The sequence below is a fragment of the Ambystoma mexicanum genome, chromosome 12 (assembly GCF_040938575.1).
Source record: "Ambystoma mexicanum isolate Mex_15411 chromosome 12, UKY_AmexF1_1, whole genome shotgun sequence".
NCBI lineage: Eukaryota > Metazoa > Chordata > Amphibia > Caudata > Ambystomatidae > Ambystoma > Ambystoma mexicanum.
This window is the reverse complement of record NC_090936.1, coordinates 83,737,266-83,764,781: the sequence shown is the minus strand read 5'-3', so window position 1 is coordinate 83,764,781 and position 27,516 is coordinate 83,737,266. Positions and strand designations below refer to the sequence as shown.

At 46.3% G+C, this 27,516-nt stretch overlaps 1 protein-coding gene across 2 annotated transcripts in view; it reads right to left on the bottom strand.

Annotated features, from left to right (window-relative positions):
• GSAP (gamma-secretase activating protein) overlaps positions 1-27,516 on the bottom strand; it is a 2,819,616-nt gene that overhangs the window by 216,504 nt on the left and 2,575,596 nt on the right. For both annotated transcript variants that reach the window (XM_069628052.1, XM_069628053.1), the window contains exon 28: positions 16,992-17,053. In XM_069628052.1, coding sequence (XP_069484153.1) covers positions 16,992-17,053 — 62 coding nt within the window. The remainder of the gene's footprint in view (positions 1-16,991; positions 17,054-27,516) is intronic.

The window sequence follows — 27,516 nt, the reverse complement described above, 5'->3', positions numbered from 1 at the left end:
TCAGCACTCCTCTTCCTCCTCCTGGATTTGTCGGCTGCATTTGATCTTGTTAACTACGAGATTCTATTTAAACAGCTCAAAAATTCTGCCCACTTCTCCCCTAAAGCTACATCCTGGATATCCTCCTTCCTCAAGGAGAGACTCATGACAGTGTTCTCGGACCAGGCATGCACTGCACAACACCACCATCCACTGGGGTGTCCCTCAAGGGTCATGCCCTGCCCCCACGCTCTACAATATCTTTACTCTACCACTTTTCAAACAAATTGGATGATCATGGCATAGCTTACACAAACTATGCCGACGACACCCAAGTCCTACTCCCTCTCACAGGCTCCTATGAGCATGACGCTGTGATACTAGCCAACAGGCTTGGATGGCAGTGAATGGTCTATATCTCAACAGAGATAGAACAGAGCTCCTCCTGGTAGGCACCAAAGATACACTCAACAAGCTGGACTCTAAATACATGACCTTTAACATTGATAATACCCTCATCACCGTTTCACCAGCGGTCAAAACTCTAGGGGTTTCCCTTGACTCATCCCTTTCCATGACGCGCCAAGTGAGCGCCATAGCGTCCTCGGCAGCACTCACCACCAAAATCATCAACGCGGTCACACCCTACCTGTCGAGCAAAAACTGCCTCACAATAGCCAGGGCTACAATAGGGGCAACACTGGATTACTGTAACACTTTATTCTTGGACACATCAGCAAAAAACATGAACAGGTTATAAGTCACTCAAAACAATGCCCTAAGAGCCACTCTAAGCATTCCTAAAAGGGAACATCTCTCGCAGGCTAGAAGAGAAGCTCACTGGCTCCCAGTTAAAGCGCGCATCCTATTCAAAACCCTGGCCATAACACAGAAGTTCCTCTCTCTCACAGCCCCCTCATACCTATCTGAAAATAAAAACACCAGTCACCTCCACCAGACCCATATGAGCGCACCATATCAACCAGATCTACGTCCCCTCTTTCAAAAGAGTCAAAGCGGGAGGCTTCCTATATCTAGCACCAAAAGATTGGGATGCCTTGCCCACCTCACTCAGAAATGAAGCATCACACACCGTCTTCCGCAAAGCTCTCAAGACCAATCTCTTCAACCAGTAACAGAAGGCCAGTCCAATTTCACCATTCCCTCGGACGCAACATCAATATTGTGTTTGGTTTATGTTTTATGTCTGCCTGTGCGTGGTGACCTGGTGTTCCCATGTAACCAAGGAACCCAGGCCAAACACACTACCACTCTCCGTGTTCCCACTGTAACCATGGAACTAAATGGCTAACACCACCATGTAATTCCAACTGTCTCTGTAATCTCTAGTCTTAAGTGTTTGTCATCATCACCCTTAAATTTGCCTTTCTTCCTATAACTAAGTAATCCCTACGGTAACAGCACCACAATGCATAAGGGCCGCTATGTGCGTTTTAAAAATGTAAATCAATTATTTTTTTTAAAAAAATAAGTGTGGACAGGTTCTCCATTAAATAACATTGAGGGGCATCATCTCTGCCACACACAATCTGCTGGCGGGGCTCATTCGGTTACTCTCCTGCTGATATAGCACCGATGATATAGATAGGTTGACCTTGTACTGGAAGATAACTGTGACGACACCCCCTTGGCCAAGGTCCCTTCAGTAAGTTAACTGGAAATTTGTTGGCACCCCCTCTCCTGTAATGCATCCTGCCCAGACTTTGCAGTGAGGCAACAAGACAAAGGGCCCAATGGACTCATACACTAATACCCCCGCCAAAACCATGGGAACTACAGAGCCAGCACCCGGCGATGAACAGCCCTCAGCTTCTAGCTCTGCAAGGGACGACCACTTGCTGGAGGCCAAACAAAATGGATTTATGGCAGTAAATATGAACCTGGACATCATATCTACCATAAGCTCCCCGAAATCCAAGCTAGAGAAAGAGGGCGCTCACATAATGGAGGCGGAAACGAAGATTGGTGAAACAGAGGATAAAGACGAGCACAATCCTGATATAGTGCAGCTGCAGCTGCAACAGAAGGTTAACAAGATTTGCAATAAATGTGAGGACTTGGAATCACGCTCACGGCGCAATAACATTTGCATCATTGGGATCCCCGAGGCGGCCTGCCAAGGCCCGATGGAGCACTTCGTTGAAAATCTATTGAAATCAATGTTCTACCCATTAAAGTTCTCCCAGCATTTCCTGGTGGAGAGGGCGCATCGAGTGTTGGCTCCCATGCCCAAACTAGGGGCTACCCGCTCGCACCACCCTGGCTAAACTTCTAAACTATTGAGACAGAGATCTCAGCCTGCGCCTGGCCAGAGAAAAAGGAGCGCTGCAATATGAATCCTCTGATATAAATATATACCTCAACTTCTCTGCCAACGTAAAGGCTAAGCGTAAATCATGTGATTCAGTTAAAAAACTGCTACGCACGAGACAAATCCCATATGCATTACAGTACCCAGCAACATTGCACATTCAGCATGGCGGGTGCGCTTATTTTGTTTGCGAACCCGGCGGAAGCAACGGCCTACATAGAAGCCTCCACAGCGATGTGTCCGTCCCCTTTTCTAAATGTGGATACACAAGTTCTGTGAACTGGGGCTAGCTGCAGATACACGGCCATCTGAAAAGTATTGTTTCCTGCTCACGGTGCACCCCAGGGTATGTCCAATTGTGTTTTATGTGTTTAGGGGTTCCATCGTCGAGTTGGGAGTGATGATGTGGATGGTGGGATTGAAGAGTGTAAAGTTGGGGGTTATTGACGCACAAGTAAACCATTGTTGCAGAGGCTATACAAGTTTTGTTTTGATGTTACTAACTATCTTATTGAAAACCGGTGCAAACTGTTCCTCGATTACACATTACATGTGTATCCTTGGTTTACCCCATACGAATCTGGGCCCTCATTTAATACAACTATGATGCTATAGATAATAGGATCTAATTTATGTCATGGAATATCTGTGGTCTCAACCACCCTATCAAATCACGCAAGGTAGCAGCATACATTAACTGTCAGGCCCAAAAAGTTGTGATGCTCCAGGAGACGCGGGATGCTTAATGTAGGGTTTGCTGCCTGCTGGGGTCCTCAACGGGCTTATACTGACTACTCGTTGCAATCTAAAGGTGTAATGACACTAATACATCGCTCAATTCCTTTTCAGGAATCCAAACGCTGCGTAGATTCACAAGGGTGGTATGTGATTTTGTGGGGTGAATTGGCTGGCATGGATGCAACTCTGGTAAACACATATGGCACTACTTTAGATGACCCTGAGTTCTATGGCCAGGTGATGGGCATGCTATCAGTGGGAGCCCGTACATGTATCATTTGGGGAGGCGACTTCAACTCAATCCTGGACTGTGTGCTCGATCACTCTAGGGCCACTCAGCCAGATTTAACGAATGCGGGCCGCACATTATGCAACACCTTGAACTAGTAGATGCATGGAGAGACCGCAAAACTGGTACACGCGAGTACACTTACTACTCATTGGTGCATGACGCTCACTCCAGGATTGACTACTGGCTGGTTTCGACCGCGCAAATGGCACCGATACAGGACTGTAAGATTCTCCCTCGAACAATCTCTGACCACTCTCCCATCACACTGACTGTACTATGGGATGGAAGGGCCACTCCCCGTCCCCCATGGTGCATGCCTTCCACATGCCCGTTAGACCCAGTCTTTCTGGAGGCGCTCCGTAATGGAGTTGTAGATTTTTTTCCATAGAAATGAACGGTCAGTGCAGTATCACTACACTGTATGGGAGGCTTTCAAGGTGTGGGTTAGAGGTGCCCTCAGAGAAACTCGACGTGAACTAGGCAGTGTAGAGTCAGACCTCGGGTAGCTTGAGAATGAATACGGCAACACACATGACCGAGCATTGCCAGGACTCATCAATGGTAACCTGCTGAAGTTCAGGGAATTGGCAGATACGGAGGTTCGATTGCTGTATTTTCCCATTCAGGCACGGCGGTATGGGGAGGCAGATAGACCAGGCCATCTTCTTGCAAATGCAGTTAGATCTGAGAGGGGTGTGCAGCATATTACGGGGATTAGGGGATCGTCTTGAATTCTCCTTACTGCCCTGGAGGCAATCAATGGCGAATTCCATTGGTATTAAGAATCTTTATACTCAAAATTGGACCAATGTACTAGTACAGAGCTGGAGAGTTATCTGGCTGAGATACCACTCCCAGTGGTGCCACATGAGGAGCAGCTATGTAACTGGAGGGTCAGCTCATAAACAAGTGGGAGGACTTAAGAGCTAATGATACTTGAAACAAGAGGGATGGCGTCCTGCCACTTACTTTAAGTCTCTTTACATATATATTTCAGTAAAGGCTATGTTATTCAGCATGCATAATATGGCAAAAGCTATTTCATTAAGCTAACTGTCATACGTATTCAAAAAGATGAGCAATTGAGCCCTTCAAGGGTGCACTGTAGCTTTTTATTTAGCCAGTGTAAGTAAATGCAGAGAGAATTTTCTGCATTTAGGTTTAACATGAAACTTTTTCATTTTCTGGTGTACATGTGGATCAAATCACATTCATCTTATTAAACAGATGCAACAAAGAAAGAATGGCAAATGCTTAAGAAAAACTAATGAGTAGGTCCCTTTTCTCTAGGAGCCAGCAATAAACTAACCCAGTTTCAGAAAGAAATAATGCCTTTTCTCTGACATATTGTTTTGACTCCACACATTCCATATAGGTGTTTGCCTTGTGTTTAAATAATATACTATGTTTCTTTGCATTCATTGCACACTTAGGCAAACCACCAATGATTGTGCATCTGTTTGTTTTGTTTGTTAATTTTTCTTAAGCATTTGCCATTCTTTCTTTGTTGCATCTGTTTAATAAGATGAATGTGAACAATCCAACTAAAACATTATAGTACTCTAGGATGAGAGCAGCGGTCGTCCGGAAGCAGTGGGCCTCGTTCCCTGTTGAGCCCAATGAATGCAAACTTTTGGGGACCGTGGTTTCCGGCAGGGACCCCAAGGGGCTGGTATCCAGGTTATACAGGGCATGCCAGGGCGCCCAGACGTCCACCCAAGGTGCTAGGGGAAAGTGGGGAAACAGATTTAAACAGCCCGATAGATGATGGAATGTGGCTCCGCTGGTGCTGACTTACTAAGGAGGTATCTCTAAAAGCCAGGTACAGATTGATACAATTCAAGATACTAAACCAGCTACATTACACCCCAGCAGGAGTTGCTCGGTTCACAAACGTGGCTACTGGAAAGTGCGCCAAGTGTGGTGCTGACATAGCTGACTATGCACATGTACTGGAGCTGCCCACGGGTTGCTCAGTTCTGCGATCAGTCGCTAATAGTTTACACAAGATCACCGACATCCCCCTAAACTTTCACCCCCCAAATACGTGTTTGGTGACATTGCTAAGGTATCTGTTAAGATATGCTGCCTCTTTAACTTGGGGTGTCTGATTGCTAAAAAATGTATATTGAACCATTGGAAATCGAAAGTTGCCCCGGACATTAATGTATGGCTTAAAGAATTGACCTATGCAAATGAGAAGGAGGAGGGGTATGTCTCCCTGGTGGCACCCAGCTGTAGGCCCAAGGACATATGGGAGCCATTCCGGGAATACCTACGAAAAATAAGGTCAGCCCACTAGATGAATCATGAGTTGGCGCTCACAGTATTTTATGTCAGCTTTATACTGCCTGCTTGTTTGTTTATCACTATGCTCAGATTTGATGGTAACATACTTGTATACACATGTGTTTTTGAGAGGTCGGAGTACCTCGTCCTCCTAGCCCAATCTGGGGCGATCAAGATCATGGTCGCTCAAAACCTCTTCAACCTCCTGAGAATCCACGGAATGATGGGGATCGGAGTGAAGGCGTAATGGAGAGGGAATGTCCAATCCACCAGAAACGCGTCCCACAGCGCACCGTTCGCTGGGAATTCTCTCGAGCAAAACTGTTAGCACTTTCTGTTGGCTTCCGTGGCAAACAGATCCATTGCTGGGGTACCCCTGAGAGCGAAGACCTCTTCCAGGACTTCCTGGCACACGTCCCACTCGTGCAAGACCGTGCTCTACCTGCTCAGAGCAACCGCCAAACTGTTCTCTGCCCCCGCCAGTTGAACTGCAGAGACCGAGATTTGATTCTCTAGCAAACAGAACCACAGTTGCATCGCTTCTGTGCAGAGGGGACGGGAATGCACTCCACCTTGCTTGTTCAGGTAGTGCATGCCCACCGTGTTGTCAGTCAGAATCAGGACATGCTTCCCCTTGAGCGATGGGGCGAAGGCCTTCAGGGCTAGCCTGATGACTCGCAACTCCAGCCTGTTGATATGCCACCTGGCTTCCGACGCAGCCCAAAGGACACTCACCTGCAAATCCTTGCAATGAGCGCCCCAACCCTTCAGGAATGCATCCGTGACCACTTGGGTCTGAGGCCAAGGAGGTCAGAAGGGTTCCCTCGCCATAAGATTCCTGCGCGTGTACCACCAGTCGAGTCTGCAAACTACCTGGCTGGGCACCCTGGAGGATCCGAGAGAGCTCCCAGAAACTGAGACCACTGGTCTCGTAGGAGCCACTGAAGGGATCTCATGCGCAGTCTGGCCTATGGCACCAGAAAAATCCATGAGGCCCAAAAGGTGGAGTAAGGAAGCCACTGGTAAGGTGGCATGGTTCTGGAAAAACTGAACCATCTGTTGTACGTTGACGGCTCTCTCCACGGGATGGAAGGCCTTCCCTGTCTGAGTGTCTAGGACTACCCTGATGAACTGGAGCCTTTGGCAAAGTGTCATGTGGGACTTCTTTAAGTTCAGGGAGAAGCCCAGCCTGTGCAGTAGCAGACAGACATCTTCCAGGTGAGTCAAAACCTGTCCCGCTGACTTCCCCCCCGGATGAGCCAGTCATCCAGGTACAGGAATACGTGGACTCCGGATCTCCAGAGGTGAGCTGCGACTACCGTCATGAGCTTGGTGAAGACCCTTGGAGCAGAGGTCAACCCAAAGGGTAGCACTTTTAACTGATAATGCTTGTCCCCAATAAAGAACCGCAGGCATTTCCTGTGCTTCTGATGTATGGGCACATGGAAATAGGCATCCTGAAGGTCTATGGACACCAGCCAGCCCTGAAGCTCGAGAGCGTGGAGAATTTCTCTCAACGTCACCATCCTGAATCTGTCTTTTCTCAGGAACTTGTTTAAAGCCCTGAAGTACAGAATGGGACGGAGAACTCCTCCTTTTTTGGGTACCAGTAAATACCAAGAATACCAGCCCGACCCTCTCTGATCGGGAGGTACCTCTTCCACAGCACCCTTCGACAACGGGGCCCGCACTTCTTCCTGGAGCTCTTGTCCCGGTTGGATTGGAGGCAGTGGGGGTCTGTCCGGTGGTTTCCTTAGGAAGGGCAGGCAACCCCAACTAACGAGCTGCAGGGCCAAGGCGTTGGAGGTAATCTCCTGCCACTGGAGCCAATTTTCTGCCAACCGTCCAGCAACCGTCAAGTCGTGGGAGGGGAAATCAAAACAGCTTAGAGGGCAGTACTGCCGCTGGTTGCTGGCCTCTAGAAGCCCCTGTGCCCCTTCCGGGGTGCGAGAAATTCCTCTGCCTGGCTTGTGGTAGCTGTGCTTTCCTGCCATAAGGCATATAGCGTCTGCAGCCTCTGCCCCTATTGTCAAAGCTGAAGGCAGGTTTGGCAGGCTGCGCAGCTAGGCCCAGCAATTTTGCGTCTATTTTAGTCAAAGAACACAAGGAAAGGCAGCCGGTCCCAAAGGGCACGACAATGCAACAAATGGAGAATGGAGAAGAGCAATGAGTCCAGAAGCAGCTGCAGGCTTCCACCAAGGTTTAAATGGTTCTGTCATTTTTAGATGGATTTTTTTACAGAATTAAATCCATCAAAACAACTCATCCAATTCGTTTTTTGGGGTTGTTCTCTCCCAACCCCCTATTTCTCTATGCCATTGACCCCTCCCCACACCTCTCCCCATCCCCATCCATTTTAACCCCTTAACTGTCCCCCCATATATATTTTGAGGAGTTTTTTCGCTGGAATGTTTCTGGTAAAGATTCCATCGAAAAAACGACTGTCCACAAAAGCACGTTGCACCGGCTTAAATAATAGTGACAGCTGTAAGGAACCCATGGTGTGATCACAGTTCAAGGGTGTTTATTAAACCGTAGATGCAGGGTGGAAAAACACCTAATCTAAACCTAAATCTAAGATGGCAGCAAGTGTTGACCATCAAATGAAAAATAAGGTAGTCCTTGTGGCGTTGTGTCAAAATAAAAGGGCCTATACTAAGAAAATCCTATTGCCAAATCCTTTCAACTAATTACCAAAAACAATGTGGGATAGGGTATCAATAAAGAACGAAGTGTTCACAAATGGTAAGCCAGGATGTGATCGCTAGGGGTCTCCCTGCCTCACATTTTCAGCACGGGACAAGGTGGGACCTTGGAGTACAGCACACGCTCAGGCTTCCTTAGCATGAGCAGACAGTTCTGTTCCAGCTGGCACAGCACACGTTCGAGCTTTCTTGGCACGAGCCGACAATTCCGTTCCAGCTATCAGGTTCTTCGATGGTAAAGTCTCTTTTCAATAAAAAGTCTCTTGCCTTCGAGGCCTGATGTATCCAACAAACAGAAAGTTCTGCTTCACGTACACTTTGAGTGACAGCTTCTCCCCTGCGTCCCCCTCTTCTGGGCACTGACCCCTCAGTAATTCTATTTAACAAATTCATAAGAAAGTTCCCTTCTCAGTGAACTTTGGCTGACATCTTTCCACCTCTGGATCTCACTCGACCAGGCTCGGATCCAAATGACAAGGGGGACACTTCCCTTCCCCTTGTCTTGCAATACTTTTTCCCTCTGCCGAGTTCACTCTTGCCACTTTTTGGTTGTCGGTTTCCCTCTGCCGGGTTCACTCTCACCAACCTTTGGATGTCGGCTGCCCTCTGCCGGGTTCACTCTTGCAGATCTTTACAAAATACAATTCATATATTAATCTTCACCATTCAGGATTCCCTTCTCTTAACTTTCTCAATCATCTGCTGGTCAAAGACTTTCGACGGTACAGAGGATTTTATAATACCACTGTATGACCACTTTGACCTTTCTTCGCCTCTTCCCAAGGCCTTCTGGTTACGGTAGTCTTTCTACCATCAGGTAATCGACCAGAGTTTCCTGCCTAAGCACCCACGTGGTGACGGCCTCCTCTGTTACTGGTTTTCCCCCTCTTCAGCTTCTCAAAGTTCAAATTAGCGGTTGGCCATTTTTCTTTCGGTTTCTTATCGATTCTCCCTCGACTCACCGGCTGTGACGAACCGCTTGCCTTTCTTTATCCTTGGAGTCAAGGTTGGTACCATCGAGACTGACATCCTTCCCCGGGTTGGTTATCAGTGGAGGAGGGTCTGGCGTACCAGACATCTACTGCAACGCACGCTGGCCTTTGGTCGCGGTCTTATGTTTCCGTTTGACGTGGTTTCATGGGCCCGGCTCGGAAAGGGCAAGGTCAAGTCTCTTCTTGTCACCCTCTCGGTATTCACCGTCTTTCACCTCCTCTTGAACTGCCGTGCTTGAGTTAGCCCTCACGCTGTGCGGTCTGCCTTGCTCTTCCTGACCCTTAGGTTGGGACATGTCAGGTAAACATTTTGAGAATTAGTCTGTTGTCTTTCGTGTTGTGCGAAGGTGTTCGTGTCGCAAAGGTGGGGAGTAAGAGTGGTTGAGTATCCTACGGGGTATAGAGAGGAAGAGGTGTTGTATGGGATTTTAGCTTTCGTCCTAGGGGAATAGGAGATTGCGGGAGGGTACGTTTGGTAGGGTTTGTGAAGCAACCGGGAATGACTGGAATTATCATAGGAGGAACAGGGAGGATAGTGGGTACGGTAGTGTTTTGTTGAGCAGATAGGGAGTGTGAGAAATAACAATCGAGAGGTTGGGAGTATTCGGGTACAAAACAGGATGTAGGGATTCTGAGGGATGTGGTTTTCAAGTCCAATGGGATCCATGCTCCTAGTTGGTTTACCAGAGGTGTAGCAGTGGTTGGGTTTTATTATGGGAGCTTCTTTGGGTGGAAAGGAGGTAGATGTAGAATACCCAAAGAAAATCTCAAGTCTTCGTCCTCCTCTCCGTCTTCTTCGATGTAGTACTGCATCTCACCTTGGACATTTCCCCAAGCATAACCCCGGGCTCCCCTACCCAGGTGATCCTCTCTTGCTCGACCACCCCCAGGGTTGGGATCTGAGAGCGCCAGCCCTTCCAGGCCACCTGAATAAGGGTTTCCCGAGGTCTACTTGGGAGAATACCCTCAGGTTTCTCACACAGTTCAATAATCCAGGAAACCAAAAATCCAAGCAGCGAAGAACAAAAGAAGTTCCAAGAATGAATTCAGAAAAAACAAGCAAATTCCGAAGTCCCAATAATCCAAAATGAATAGCTGGTAGTGTTACGTTCACCTGGCTCCCCACAGAGGCGTCGATCTGAACTGGACAGCTGCGGTCTCCACCAATGTGACGCGTAGGGCCGAGATGACGGACTGGACTGGCCCACCTAGCTTCGTTTGCTTGGCCCGTAGGAATATTCTTCTGTAAATGGAGAAAGGGAATTAACCACCCGTGGGGTTGAGCGTAAATCCCCCCACCCCCGCTGTACTCCCCACAGATCACCTTTGATGTCCCCTCTTATAGTCTCACATGATGGTTTGAAAAGATGAGCTCTCCATCCTGCATTGAGCGCAGGGGCGCGTTGATAACCAGTTGCTTCACTGGCTCGAAGGAATTGGTGAGTTCCAGAACAATATGGACTCCGAAAAGTATGTAGTTCGTAAGAGTTCACATGTCTGACTTTCACTCTTGTCTGATTCCTTGCAGTTTGCAGCTTGACCCCAGCGAAGAGTTCCTCGTGATAGCTGACGAAGTTCAGGTAAGGATTTGGCTTATCCTACACAGTTCAATAAAATAAGGCTGGAATGTAACCTGTGGCTTGCTCCCTTATTCAGGTGTGGAGAGAAAATATGAAGTTCGGGGAATAATGCCTCCGGCGGTAAAATTAGGTAAGTCTATTGTGCTGAGAAGAGTTCCCCTTGTTTGTCCCTTTGTCTCATCTTGTTGTCCTTTTGTTCCCCTTAGGGGCCGGGGTACGGTGAGGATGCAATGGAGACTGCGCCGACCCGTGAAGAGGAATAGTACCCCCGGCGGTAATCAGGTAAGTCTATGGGGGTAGTTACTATTGCCTCTGTTTGTTCCCTTGGCTCACCTTTGCTGTTCTTGTGTACCCCTTAGGTGCCAGAGTGTGGCGGGAACGTGCAGAAGGATGCAGTGGATCGTGAGGATGCTGCGAAGGCCGGTGAGTTCAGCGCGGCACTGCAGCAGGCGAGGCGGCACGCGTAAAATGCTTCTTTCTTCCAGCTAAAAGGCGCGGTGGATCTGGAATTCAGGTAAGGATTGAAGGTTTTGCTCTTATTCTAACCTCTTCTCCTTCTGTTCCTCCCTTTTTCTAGGAGCTGCAGACTCGAGGCAGGCGTGGCAGAAGACTGGATGCATGCTTGCAGACACGGTGAGAGTTACGCTGCTGGATGCAGAATAACGCAAAGCGTGTGCTGCTCTTCGGGCGTGGTTTAAATAGCCTCCAAAGTAGTCCCAGGTAAGTATTCCTCCCCAGCCCAACCCGAGTAAAAAATAGTCCCTAGGTAAAATAGTCCCTTCCAAGCCTCATTTGGCTTGGAGCTCTGCAGCATGGTCTGCATCAGGTAAGCTTGCAGCATGGTCTGCATCAGGTAAGTTCTACTCTATGAGTCTGGCGCCTATGGTGCCAGGACTGACTCTCCATATGAGCCTGGCGCCATAGGCGCCAGGACCGCACCCGAACAGCCCCTAGCAGGGGTTTTTGGGCTTGCTCAAAATAACTTGATGCCTGCTTCCGGGGTTGCTGGACCTGGTCTGGTTCCCCGGGGGTAGGCATCATGACAGGTAGCCTGTGATAGCTGGTACATCAAAACCACAGGGAGCCTCCAAATCCAATCCAAACAGGGAGAGCAAGGGTCCAAAAGCCAAGAGAATTAATCCAGGTAAGCAAAGAATACACAAAGTACGGAAACGCCACTGTGAGAACAGCTGAGAAGCACTGCCATACAATTGCTGGGTCCTTAAATACTGTTCAGCAGGAGGCAGCCTCTGGGTTTGCGGTATCACGTGACTTGCCAGTGTCACGTGATCGCTTTGCCACTCCGCCGAGGCCAGTGCGCCCGCCGGCGCATTGCAGCGTCCCCATACCACCATGGCAACCTCCACTCGCTATGCGGGACAGGACATAAGCCCAGCGTTCCAGGTGGATGAAGGGAGTGCAGTTGCAGCAACCAGCGTGCTGGCGGAGCCCTGGAGAGTGAAACGGAGCGTTGCCGTGACCAGATCGGCTGCAGAGGTCAGTGCATGACAGTGGGGAGGGGGTGCTGGGTGTCGTATTTGGAATATAATTTCAATACATACTAGTTATACTTGAAGCAATGGGTGTGTGTGCATCATATGTAAGGTTTTTTGTAAGCTAAACACGCAACAATAAACAAAAAACACCATTCTGCATACGCACCCTCAATCTCTGAATTTAACACAACTATACCTCTACTGCACTACTGACCGCTGACACCACTAACCACACGCACGTCACAACACCCAACATGAAAACAAACCATACCCAATCATGCCTCAACACCACAGCTACCAAATGATAATTGTCCCAATGATCAGTGACTGTTTTCTCTGAAATTAAGCTGCCAACAGTAAACCAAAGCTCTCTTGCTCCTCTCCCTCTCAATCCCACTAACAAACCGCCCCAACATTCACTTCTTCCATTACAGACCCACCAGAGCCCCAAGAGACTACGCAAATGACAACAGTGCGTGGTACAAGACCCATTAACATTGGCATTAACATGTGTGAGTAAGGATGCTCGGCAGTGGTGTTGCCTGTGACAGCGGAATCTCATCGGTCAGTCTGTGTGTGTGTTAGGCAGAATCCAGGGCAGTTCCCTTAGGGAGCACTACCCAAGATTAGGACTACAGGTGAGAGCAATAAATCCCCTGTGTTATTAGTCTGTACCACAAAAATTTAGTTGGTAGCTGTGGCTGAGCAGTCGGACTTATCTCAAAAGGGAGATGAGCAGTATTCAGGGTTGACACAATAGGTAGTACAGTACTATGGAGCAAGGAAACACTGACCAAAGTTTTGTATTAAAAAGAGAATATATATTTATTGTATACACTTCTAAGTCAACACATATATCACAGTTAATAAAGTAAGTTAAGTTTAGTCTAAAGAAAAGCATATACAACTCCCTATTGAATTGTAGACACGTTTGAGGTAGAGTGAAAACTGAGCAAAACGGCACTCTGGAAACCAACTACAAATGGCACTCCAACAATTCAACGAAAGGGAGGGAAAGCACAAGTTAAACCGAAATATCTTCAGACACCCCCTAGCAACACTTCCCTGAAGTTTTGTGAACAAGTAATGCACAGTAACACTTAAGCAGAAAGATAAGTGAATGAAAACTGAGCAAAATGGCACTCCACAAGTTAAAACAGTAGGAAGGAAGAGGGGTTTAGAAGATTTAGGTGCATCAACACACTTCTCATTGAAAACCAATCTAGTGAGAGCAGATCTAACAAATCAGCCAGAGTCAATAGGCCTGAGCCAGAGTCAGTGGTACAGAACCAAGAGCTTAGGAGCAAAAATGTTCTTGTAGCTGCAGTCAAGTCTTTAGTAGAAAAATATTGAAGAGGTAGATTCAAGGCGAAAGACAATGTTAAGAGAGAGGGCGGCCGACCCTACAAGTATTTAAAGGTTTTAAAACACCTTTAGGGCTACCACGGAGAAAGGGCAGCCAGGTGGAACAATGTACCTTAAACGTGAAGAAGTGGCTCCTGCGGTGGCAGTTGTTCCTGGTAGTTCCTGCAGGTCGAGGGATCCAACAGAGGAAGAGAGGCTCTCGTCGTGGAGGAAGGTTCAAGTCGCTGCACTACCCAGGGATGAAACCAGCCGCGGTGCTGCCAAACGAAGTTTAAAAGGGATGCTCCTTTTAATCGCGGTCCGAGTCGATAGCTGCCTGGCTATCCGGTCTCGAAGTGCTGGGCACTGTCAATTCGACCAAGGCAGGTCCGAGGATGCGATAGGTGAACTGGTTGACCCCACCAGCTCAAGGGAAGGAGGCTCTTTCGCTGAAGATCTCCTCTCGTCGTGTGGAAGAAAAATGGTGAGACGATCCGGCAGGGCTTCACCGGTGGTGTTGATGCTGAAGATGTCTCTGGCTTCTCTCCCCTTCGGTTCCGTAGTTCCAGTGGCGACGTCTTGCTCTTCCAGTCCTCAGGACCCTGCTTTTATGCAGAAAGAGACCCATTCATACAGCCTAGCTGCCACTCACACAGTGGAGTGGTCATCTTGGCGGGAGACCCTCCAGCCTATCAGGTAAGAGTGCAACCTGAGTTGCTGTGGCAACTCTGTCCGGGGGTTCTACTCCCCCTCCCAAACAACAGACCCACCCCAGACTCAGTGGCGCCGAAAGGAGGGCTTCTTGGCAGAAGCCCGCCAAAAGGACGAACAAAGGATCCCCGACCTAGGTTAGGAAAATGGAGTAAGACTCGAGAAAGAAGTTTTATCAAAGTTCTGGCAAATAAAACCTACCAGAGTAAAGTTAATAATAAAATAAACCGGCGGTATGTCAGAGGCTGTCAGTAAAAGTGGTAGCCTCGAACAATGGGAAAATCCCTTAGGAAAATATTTGCGGTCGTTTATAAAAGGTAGTAACCACTGCCACCAGCCAGAAACTTTGTAGAGAGGACTTTAAGGTACCCTCTCGAAAATGAACGTAGGAGAAAAACTATTAAACCCTTCCAGTACTTACATATTAAGATGGGGTGTACTGGTTAAGTTCATAAAAATCGACTAGTAAAGTCAATGGGGACTTTACATGCCCTGGGAGACAGTAGTCAGTCCCAGGGTAAGGATTCTATGTTTGGGGGTCGCTACGACACCCCTGTGTCACTGCAAGGAGGGTGCTGTGTAACACATGTGCATAAAGATGGTTCCTATGAGAGAAAAGATCCCATAGGCATTAAACACAAAAATGGCCTAGAACACACATAGCAAAAATGCCTAAGAGTGGGAAAAAGAGTCTCACTCTTAGCAGGTAAAAAGAAACAAACCCTTCAAATCCAGCAAAGCTGCTGGGGGACTGTATAGGTAGGGGAAACTAGCCATGAAATGAGAATTCTCCCTAACACTGTGCATGTATGCCCCATGCCTCACCGGGACAAACATCCCATGGCCCTAGGTGGCCTGGTCTACAGAATCAGTGGCATTGGAGGGAGTGGGGGTGTCATTCTGGTACCTGTAGTGCATTACATGTGGATGTCTTTTTGGGTTTGAAATTGCCTGTCAGTGACTGCTACATCTCCAGTCAAATGCTACTCCTGTGTGTTGTGGCCTGTCAATCGAGGCGTATGCTGGTTGCTCCTGCATGTGCAGTTTGCTTATCGGACATTCATTTGTGACATATACCCCCCATTTACCTGTGACCCATGCTGCAATGTAGGTGTAAATGTACATGTACTCACCCAACATCCAGGTCCTTTGTCCTCCGTGACGCGCCATGTAAGCCGGCAGGGTGCTGTTCTGCAGGATCATGGAGTCATGGGTTGATCCTTGGAACCGGGCTCAGCAGTGCATGATGGTCAGGTCTGCGACATAGGTCACCTGGACATTGAGGGAATGGAACTACATTTGCTTACTGTAGACCTCCTCTGAGGCGTGGGGTGGCACCAGACCTACGTGTGTGCAGTCCAATGCTGCTAACACATTGGGCATGCCCGCAATCACATAGAAGTAGCATTTGGTGGTGTTTACCTGAGCCTGGATGGTGGGGAGGGCAATGTGCTGCCCTACATGGCCCAGGAGGGCCTCCAATACCTGCACCTGGATCACAAAGTGCTGGAACGTGCCAGTAACCAGGAAGTGCAGGACTGACACCAGCTTCAACAGCGGTGGTATGGCTGTCCTGATGCTGATCCTGCTGCCGATGTCATCTTGGATAAGGCTCAGGAGGTCATGAATGGTCTCCGTGTTTAGGCGGTATAGGGTGTGTATCTGGCTCTGTGAGCGCCCAGGGATCACAGCATGCCTCTGCCTCGCCACTTGCATCAGCTGTATGCCCATCCTCATCCTCCTCCTTCTTTCCCTGGCCTCCTGTCGCCACTGCTGCTGCTCCAGCAGCTGGACATCAACATGGAGCAGCTCCAGGTCCATGGTAGCGGCAATGAGTGGTAGTATGGTTGTATATAAAAAAAGTGCCCCTTAAGTACTGTTCCTGTGTGTATTGGGTGCGCCTGTGGCCTTATTTCACTCACCTGTGTCCATTTACCGGCCGCTCTGAGGTGATTTTATCTCTGCCTTGGTTTTGCCTGGCAAATCTGGTCTTTTAATACCATTGTGCTGGTATTACCGGCACAGTCCAGCGTGGCCAGCATTTACTTTCACAGAATTACCGGCGCTGCTGATTCTGGGTGAAGTGCTATAGGCGCCAGTAATTCCGGAATATGTGTTTGGGCAAACATATGCTTTGCTGTACCTGTAAAAGTGCTGGTAAACGGTTTTACCGGCACTTTTACCGTTTTCTGCCAAACTTGTAATTAGGGCTCTTGTGTTTAAAATACAGAATTACTGTGCCAATGACTGAGGTCATTGAATTATGCTTTTAAGTACAGTCTGTAGGTTCAAAGTAAACAGTGATAGTCCAAGAAAAAGACAATTGTAGTTGGCTACTTATGGTGCCAGCAGCAGGCAGTGCCAGATTTCTCTGCAAGTAGCAAATGCTATGATAATATCATAGGAGGGGTTGGCACTATACTGCTTTGCCTACTGCAGTAAATGTCATTGCATCAGTCCTACAATTGCTTTAGAAGTTCAAAATCACAAAGTAGGTCAAATAATAAATGGGTTACAACATAATTACGTTTACCTCGGGAAGTCTAGCGACAATGCTGAACTTAAGCTTTTCATTCTTCTCACTGTTGTCCAGATCTGAAAGATATAACAAAGAGAACACTCTAAAAACAAAGCTATATCGCTGGAAAACCAACATAAAATGGTCATAAAACTAAATAACATTCTCAATTTTAGAAAAAAATATTAAAACCCTAGGCTAAAAAACCTCTTTTATATTTTGGTTCATAAAGCAACACCTATAAGAGAGAAGTGGAGGACAAGTGGTCTGTTGTGGTCCGTTCAGGGCAAGAGAAGGAGAAGGAAGACCACTCTCCTACATCAGTCTGTACAGAGAAGGTTTCCGCAATAACGCCACAATTCATGCCAAAACTGACAACTGAGTGACATCTGGGTAAGAGATTCGCCAGTTACCTTGTACCCCATAGTCATTGCCTTCTGTGATTCTAAAGCCGGCAGTGGTTGTGTGCAGCATCAAGCGGGAGAATTTGAAGCCGAGTCTCTTTGATCCCACGTAGCCCATATTGACTTTGAGGAAATACGTCAGCGGCCGTGAGCCGTGTGTAGTATCAAACGGGAGACCCAAGCGGGAGACTGCGGAGCCATGTCTCTGATCCCACGCAACTAATATTTATTTTGGTATAAGCCAACAGCGGCTGTGTTTTGTGTGCAAAGCTGATCCCCTGTGCTGCCTACTTTCACTTTGGAAAAAGCAAGCATCCGTCGAACTGTGAGTGTGTGGCTTAGCAGGAGGCACAGTACAAGCCTCAAAACATAATAAGAGACTGCCAGTTACCTTATAGCTTCAGACCTCCTTGGCTGCTGGAAAAGCAGCAGCCGCAAGCTACGTGAGACAGGCGAGCAGGAGATCGCGGAGGCGCCGCCCTCTGAACCAGCGCCTCCTACAAGCAAGGCTAAGCTAACCTCACTCCCTCAGTGAGTTGACATTTATCCTCATAAATAAAATCTACCAAATCATTCAAACCTGGATGGCCACACACGGCCTATGTCTTAACGATGATAAAACCGAGCTCTTAATCATTGGATCCACCAGCAAACTAAACAAACTCTCTCACCTTTACAAATCCATCACTATTGATGGTATCAAAATCAAAGTAGCCAAGGAAGTCAAAATGCTAGGATTCTACCTAGACTCAGCTCTCAACCTTAACAAGCAAGTTAACGCTACAGCTTCAGCAACTAGCTACATTTGCAAGCTATTTCACGCATGTAAACCATTTCTGTCTACGGACAGCTGCATCACCATCGCACAAGCCCTTATTTTATCAAAATGAGACTACTGTAACACACTTTATCTAGGCACTAGCAAACACAACACCCATAAACTCCAAACCTTGCAAAACAACTGTTAGGCAGAATCCTGTGCAGTGCCCTTAGGGACCACTACACCTGATTGAGACTACAGGTGGAAATACAAGTTTTACCTTTGGTACAAGCCCATACTACTAAATTATAGTGGTAGCAGTAGCAGAGCAGCCAGGCTTATCTCAAGAGTATATGAGCAGTAGAAGAGATTACACAAAGGCACCACAATTACTTTGACTCAAGCAAACACAGACTCAAGGTTTCAGGTAAAAAATAGAAGTACATTTATTTTTAAACCATCAGTTATAAACACAACATCTCTATTAGACTTTAAACAAAACCACACGTTAAATATACTACAACTAACCAATTCACTTTGTACAGTACGTCTCAAGGTAAGTACCCTGTGTTTGAATGAACCGGTGTTATGAACAAAACACGATACCGCGGATACGGTTGCGATCACTTTTTGACAGTTTGGTCTACTAAATAAACACGTATCCGTGACATGAAATGCTACCGGGGCAAAAACACACTTAGCACCTGAGATACCCAGAGGGAGTTGGAGGTAAAAATCACAGGCAATATTTAGGTTAGGCAGACAGTATCGAGGAACACTCAGAAACAGGAGTTCAAAAGTCAAAGGGCCGGAGCCAGGTTTAGGGGACACCAGAGGCCTGTGCCGAAGATCACACCGTTAGACAGTTCACGATTCCATGTAGCCAAAAAGTACTTGAATATTGTCAATGTTCGGAAGCAAAAGTTATAAGAAGGAGGGAAGACAAGGACAAGCCTTGAAGATGAAGAAAAGGGATTCATCCAGTTTCCTCGAGTAGAACACAGTACCTTATTTCCACGATGCAGCTGGTGCCCTGGCAGTTGTTCCTGTTGGTTTCCCGCAGACCCATGATTCCTGGAGCTTCGTTGTGAAGGAGTACGTTTGAAGGGGGTCTGCACCACACAGGGATGAAGCCGCAGAAGCGACAACCAAAGGTGTGCTCCTTAAAAACAGGAGAGGCTCAGCTGGTGGCTATCTGGACCACTACAGAAGTGTGCAGCGTTTTCGACCACGGTGGAGATCTCTGGCTGAAGAAGATGAGCTGGTTATCCCCACCAGGCTCAAGGGAAGAAGACTCCGGACTGGATCTTCTCTTAGTCGTCGAAGGGTAGATAGCTCAGAATTGCAGCAGGGCTTCACCGGGACGGGGTAGTTGCAGCAGCCATCGTTCTCTCCACTTCTCTTCGGTTCCTTGTAGTTCCAGAGGCGACTAGCCCAAGAGACCTGCCTTTTATGCGCAAAACCCCCATTCACACAGTCTGGCTGTCAATCACGCAGTAGGGGGGCTTGTCCGGCCGGGACAACCACCTCAGCCAATCATGGCAAAGTGCGACTTGGGTTTCCTAGGATACCCTGTGCAGGGGGTAACTACACCTCTTCCCCACATTCAGTCTACCTAGACACCCAGGCGCCAAGAGGAGGGCTTCTCTGCAGAAGCCCACCAAAAGACGGTGAACAAAGAAGGCAAACCTAGTTTGCCACGCAAAGTAAAACACAAGAAGGACTTTAACAAAAAGAAATGGCAAATAAACCCAACCAGAGCCAAAAGAAAGACGATTTGGTCAAGCGGGTATTCCCAAAGGCCTACACATATCTGACCAAAGAAGAACTGCTAACTGGCTGTCTATCAATGACCGTATCAAACTTAAAACCTTGAACATCATACACAACTGTCTTAATAACAAAGCACCTGCATACCTCACTGAGAAATGTACTAGGTACACATCTGATCGCCCCATCAGAAAGGCCCAAACCAATAGCATTAGAATCCCTAACATCAATCTGAAAAGAACTGGAGGCTCAAGTTTCCCAGTACTGGCGGCAAATCTATGGAACTCTATACCTGATCCACTTAGAGCCATTCCCTTCTCTCACATGTTCAAAACCAATGTTAAACTCTGGCTACAAACCAACGACTGTTGTCACTTCTCCTCTGAAAGACTGGACTCCTAGACACATCTTCCTTCTCCCTATGCCTTCCCCTAATCCCTTCTCCGCCACTGACAACTGTAAATATATCCGAATATTCCTGTCTGTAACTTGTAAGATATGCTTGCTACTGTAACATAAGAATTGTAAGATATTTCATGCAATGATTACATGTAACTGTAATATAAGAAATGTAAGATATTGATGTAACTGTAACCTAAGATTTTCACAAGCGCTCAGTTGCCTAACGGCCCGGTGTGCTCTATAAATAAATAAACAATACAATACAATGCAATGCAATACGGCTGGGAAAAGTTAAGGGACGTATAAGGAATTGAGCTAAAATTGTAGCTGGTTACACAAAAGTGGCACTCTCAAAGTTCAAAAGGAACTAAGAAGGCGTGGTTGTTGGAGTTTGGATAGGGGGTGTGTCTTGCTGAGCCCCCCGGTCTCCTCATACTGTTCGCCCTCTCTTATTATTATTTTTTCTTTCTGTCCTGGGCTGAGGGAGGTTCTTTGAAATTTAAATTGTCCCAAGTGGGAAAGAAAGTTGACTGAGGTAAGTGACATAGGTCCTAAAAGTGACTAAAATTAGCAAAAAAAGTGCCTTGCTCACATAGCGCTGGTCAAATTGAATAAACCCATAACTTCCTAGTGCTCTTACTCTATTTGTGTCGCTGCCTGGGCAGCGGGAAATCCTACGATCCCATGAAGGTGATGAAACTACATAGCACCTCGATGCTGGATGATCTGAGAGCACCGAAACAAGATGTTCCAATACCCCTCAATGGGGAGAAAAGTCCTGAAGCACTAAATAGCGAGCCTGAAAGGGGCCTGGAGGTACACAATGGAAACCTTGTAGAGGGTCCCAAGAAGAAAGTCATCCAAGCCCAAGTGCATACTCAGGCTCACAATCAGGCTGGAACAGAGGGTATCAGGTAATAATATCCCCATATATATGGTCGCCGTAAATAATATCGCCGGGAAAATGTTGTGGCAATATTATTTGGGTGACCATATATATGGGGACAGGGCCAAAAAAAAAAAGTTTAGGGGTTGCGGGGGTGTCCCCCACATTTTCCATGCAATAATGTTGCCACAAAAAACGGCAATTTTCCGGCGATATTTTTGCATGGCGAGATTTTTGTGGCGACATTATTACATGGAACCGAACAGACTTCTGCACTGCGATCTCAAGACCCGGCTAAATCGAGGGAAAGGAGAGCATAGCTCACACGTGGAAGCGTGGACTAGAATACACAATAACGACCAAGAAAATTCGGAGGAAAATAGACAGTCACTTCAGAAAAAAGAGAAGCAAAAGCACGAATGATGAAGATTCCTTCTTAATTGCTAAAGAATTAACACCTCAGCAAAGAGAGAATGAAAGAAGGAAAGAGGATTCATGCGAGATTTCTACCTTTAATGAATCCTTTCATGAAGATGAAAGAGTGCTTTGTCAGACAAAAGAGGGAATCCATCATATGGGGGAAACACGTCCCTTACCATCAGGAGATAGTTCAAGAAAAGAACAGGGGGATCATTTTGTGCTGTCAGAGTCATCGTCACCACAGAACAATTCGCAAGCAAAGGATAACAATACCCTGGCAGCCCTCAACTTCGTGCTGAATTCAATGGTTTCTGTTTTCGAACTATTAAGGACCGAGGTTCAGGGACAAGCAGGGATCCTCTTGGAACTCACAATGGAGGTGGCAAATTTGGACTCAAATCTAGTAGGGTGCAATAATGTGATTAATACTTCTTTGGCACCCTCTTTGAAAGAAATGAGGCTGGAACTCTTCAAACAAGGAATGGATATATCAGCAAATCAACGTTCACTAGCATCAAAAAAGGAGGAGGAAGTAAGAATATCGATCCTTCTCCAAGATCTCTTGTCTAAAATAAAACCAATCATCAGAGTGCTGCCAGAAGAGAAAATAGATGACACAGAGGAGATAAACAATCCTATTTTTGACAACACTCCTCTGCCAGAATCTGTCCTTGAAGAATTTCTACGAATGGTCAATGTAGTCGATGCCTCTCTTGAGATGGTCGAGCAATTGTCAAATCAGGTGGTAGAAAACTCTCATATAAACATAGATTCGATAGGCTAGCCCAGTTCAGAGACAGGGCAGTGCATATCCAAAAATAGGAGACCAAGGAAAAGAGAGGCGAGAATGAGGAGGAAAAGTAAAGGGGCAGTGCCATCCCATGAGGGTAGGAAGAACCCTAAAAATCAAGGGAGGGAAAAATTAAGAAAACAAAAACAATCTCCTCTCTGAAATCACTGCCTAACCAAAGGGCAGCTTCATCTAGAGAGGGAAGAGAGGCTTGTGACTCTGCAAAGACTCCCAATAAGGATTTACTAATAAAATGTCCTATGGCAGGTCACCCTATTCTCAAAGGAACGAAAGAGGACAAGCCAGCAGACACATACGAAGAGGAAATTAGGGTGATCAACGTAAGCGCGGGGCTTCAAACGGATTGGAAGGAAGTGGAGAAGGAGAAAATGGAGGAAGACTTGGGTAAAGGAAGGAAGGAAGGATGGATGGAGACAAATCACTGGGCCCTAGCTTCTGCTGGGGCAGTAATAACAAGTAAATTCCAGGGGCATCAATCTTCTTAATAAATAAACAGCATGCAGCATTGAAGGCGGCTGGTGAAAATAGTAAAGTACTGTCATCACTCGAATCAAACAGGAGGATAGCTCCCATCTTTTTGCTGGGGCAATCTAAAACCCAAATCCCTGGGAAATCTATGATGCTGGAAGAAGTGAAATCGGGGCAAGGTAAACAGTGCTCATTGAATATAGATCATAATGGAATTGGGAAAGTCCAAGGATAGAGACACAGAAAGGGAAGTGACCAAGGATAGAGACTTCAGTGGAGGCCTCAAAAGAAGAGGCCTATCGGTTCGACCAGGGGCTGGCCATAGAGGATGAAACGTCAACTTTTGTAATCCCCAAGCTTTGGCTATCCCTTGTATCGAATAAAAAAGCCACTAGATCACTCTGTAGAAGTGTTATTTTGTCACACTTGAAAAAAGTACGAAGTCTTTATATGATCAAATCAGAAGACATTGAATATGTCCGCTTTCCTAACGCTCAAAATGCGTTTTTGGCGGAAACTTGGTCTTACTAAAAGAGAGTGCAAAGAAGCAATAAAGGGAGCTTCAAAAGAGCTGGAAGGACTGGGGATTCGAGGATCAAGTACCTGCCCAGTGGAACTAGAGAAGCCAAAACAGAACTAGTCCAAATGGAACTCAAGAGCAACTAAATGGTCGGGGGACTCACAGGAAGGCCACTCCTCAGCCATGAGGGCTGAGGTCAATGGTGTTAATAGAGATAACTCAACTAACTCTCTTCTGCCAGAAATTGTGTCGCAGGTTCTCCTTAAGCTGGGGGTAGAAACCCAGCACCCTTAGACAAAAGGAGTTTAGAGTAATCAGCTGGAACATGCGGGATCCCAACACATTCACATTACAAAAAATGAAGAAGATTCTCTTTAATTTGGGGGACATTGTAATGCTCCAAGAAACATGGTTGGTTAACCCAATTGAAATAGAAGGCTTCAGAGTCATCTCCCAGGCTGCCACCCAAAAAGTGAAAGGTAGACCATCAGGTGGTTTGGTCTTGGCATTTAGAAATATTCTAATGAGGGACTCTTTATCAATCTTAAAAAAATGATGGTGGTATCCAAATTTGTTGGGTTTCCTTGAAGTGTCAGATTCATATGACAGAGTTGATATTTGTGAATGTATATTGGAACCCGGCACGTGCCAGTCTGGAAGCCTTTCTGGGGGATCTGGCAATTTCATTGGAGAAAAATCAAGCTTTTCTATGGAGGAGCTCACATCATCTTGGGGGGGGTGATCTAAATTCTCATTGCCTGCGCCCGATAAAGGAAGGCCAGGCAACAGAGAGAAGGATAGATCTTGGGTAGAGTTCTTGGAAGGATGGGGGTTGAAAAAAGGTAATGAATCCAGGGGACATACCAGCCCACCTGATGAGATCTCAGGGTAAAATGATATCAATCATTGACTACTTTTTGCTGTCCATTGATCTCTTTGCATATAATGTATCAATGATCATCGAAAAGGGAGGGGGGAGTGATCATTCCAGGCTGGTAGTTACTTTTTCAGATCCGGTTTTCGAAGGGCAATGTAGACAAAGGCAGTTGGTTGAAAGCAGAAAAGGCAGAATACGCCTTCAAAAATACAAACGGGAACATGAAGACCCTGAACAATTACCTGAGCGAAAACCCAGATCACATACCCAGGCCAACTGTACATCGGACAGTTTTTCCAAATTTATCTGGACTATCTGTCTGCCAAGTCTGGGGGGAGGGGGTAAAAGGCAAGTACATCGTCATGCTTTTGATGAAGAATCCATGTTGAGGAAAAAACATCTAAATCAAAAGCTGAGGATGCTAAAGAAATTGAACATCGGAAAGGATGAATTGGGAATGAAATCCAAAGCACTACGCCTGACGTATAAACAATGGTCGGTGGGAAGAAAGGTCATACGTCTTCAGCAGGATACTGAACTCATGCTAAAGCTGGTGGCAAATAGGGATTCAGGAAATTTTTGGAAGGTGATAAACAAAATGGAGGGTAGTTCAAAAAGCTCACTTTGTAACCTGGTCCCTGAAAAGGGTTGGGTGGAATATCTTTCACTCACCTTTGGCTCTTGTAGAACACCTTCTTATTCAACCAGGGACAGTGTAAAATGGGACCTTCCGTTAGATGTACAGACCTTGGAAGATCTGATTAGGACGAGCTCATCTTCCAAAGCGGCAGGCCCGAATGGGTTAACATACCTAGTGCTAAAAGACAATCGAACATTATGGACTAAACTGTTACTTTGGTTATTTGGAGAGATTTTACTTAGGAAATTGCCGCCTTCCTCCTGGAAGTCGGCTATTATTATTCCACTCTTCAAGGGGGGGGGGGAATGGGACGGTACCAATGAATTACTGCCCGATTGCCTTCTTGGATATCGATGGAAAGATCTTCATGAAAATCCTTTTGGGTGAAGTAGAAAAATGGGCAAAGGAATCTAAGATCCTCTCCAAGTACCAAACTGGCTTTCGGAAGGGTCTCTCAACAGTTTTAAATGGGGTTGCTCTCAACGTCATGTCGGAGAAGACAGGGAAGCAGGGAGGAAATGTGCTGTATGGGGTGTGGGTGGATTTCTCCCGAGCTTTTGATCAGGTGGACAGGAGCCGATTGTGGTAAAAGTTAAGAGCTTGGGGAATTCCTGAGGGGTTGCTTGCCATGTTGAGTTTCACAAAGCTAACACAATAAGAGTTCGCCTAGATGAGGAAGGGAAACTGTCAGAGTCTAGTGGAGTGGAAAAGGGGGTTCGGCAGCGTTGCCTGGGTGCGCCTTTGTTCTTTAACTTGTATCTGGCGGATGCAGGTGAATGTCTGAAACCTTTTGCATTGGCCAGTCCAGTGATAGGTATATCAAGGATTCACTGGCTGGCCTACACTGAGGATGTGGTTATCTTAGACTGTACACCCGTATGATTGCACAGACTGCTTAATAGGCTGGACAGTTATGCCAGTGAAAACAGCTTAGCCCTCAATCCGAACAAATCAAAGATTTTGGTGTTTAGACACAGTCTTAAAAAAGCGCCTTATTCTCATTGGGAGATGGCGGTACAGCAAATCCAGACAGTAGATGAGCTGATATATTTAGGCTTTAAAATCTATACCTCCCCTGCTATGTATAAGGTTGAGAATGATCTGCAAAATAAAATTCTACAATTATCAGCACAGATGAAAAAAATATCATTAAAATATTGCAGATTCTCAATTTTACCACTGATTAGATTCTACAAGATTAAGGTTATCCCAGTAATTCTCTACGGGCTGGAAACCAAACCCTTGTTATGGTACACAGATTGGCAGAAATGGGAGGCATTGGTTTGGAAGAAAGTCCTTAATCTCCCCATGAGCCTCTCAGTGGGGTTCCTCAGATTTGAATTAGGATTAAGCTCTTTAAAAGCCCTAGCAGGCTGGAAACTAATCTCCCTAGTCAGGCTTATTACTGATGCACAAGAGGACTCTCTGTATGGTGACATCAGAGCGCATCTAGAGATGGGTGGTTCTGAGGTATTAGGAAAACTGGAAGGGTGGGTCCTGCGCAAACTATCTAAGGCAAATACTGACCTGGAAACTCTAATCCAAAACCCCCGCAACGCTAAAAAAGTTCTGGAGGAAATGGACTGGATTGAAACAATAGAAACTATGCGTGTTAGAGGAAGAACACATCAATTCATGGTAGAGAAGAAGAATCTAGGTTACATTCCAAGATACTTTGTAAAATTCCTTGACTGGAAAAAGAGGAATAATTTCCTTAGAGTTCGGCTCAATGTAGCAAGAACAGGAGAGGTTCTGGCACAGAGAGGTCAAGGTGATCTAGCGACAAGGTTATGTGATAGGTGTTCTAATCCGAAATATCGAACTTTGAGACATCTCTTAATGGATTGTCAAGGAACCTGGCAAGCCAGATCACCATTGTTCGCAAGATTTGGCTTCAACAGAGACAACTTCATACCAGAAATGTTCTGGGATTGGCTAATTGCTGGTGACTCTTATTCCCTAACAATTGCAGTGGTACAGGTGCTTGCTAGTTGTAACATTGTTGATTAACCATTCTCCCTTTTTGTGTCAGGGTTGTGCTGGATTCTCCTCCTCCTTTATTTTTTAATTTAGTGATATCGGTTCCTTGTAAGATCTAGAAGAGTGATGTCACATGATCTTATGTTATCTGTGCTTTGGATACAGACATTTTTTAGAATTTTAGATTTCCAGACTGCTTTTCATTCTATTTTATTTTTGTTTTGGATTGTAGTATATTTCGTAATGGAAGCATTTTTCTAATATGTGATTGCTGTAAGAAATATGTTGTGTTTTCTTTTTGTAAAAGGTTGTTTCAACCAAATACAAATAAAAAACAAAAAGATAAGAACACATTATTTACTTGGGGGAATTGTCTTTCTGCTGGAGGGTGTGGTAGCTCAGAAGAAGGGGGTGGACCAAATGTTGGCATATTATAATTCTTTTAATTAAAATATTAAGAGAAAGGCGTATCTGTCCCCATCACAAAGGTTTGCCCTACCTAACATACAATTAACTATGGGCCTTGTCGTCAGTAAGGCAGTCCAAAATAATGATCCATCCTTCATCAAAAGCTATCCTTTTCTAACCCTACCACTAATTAA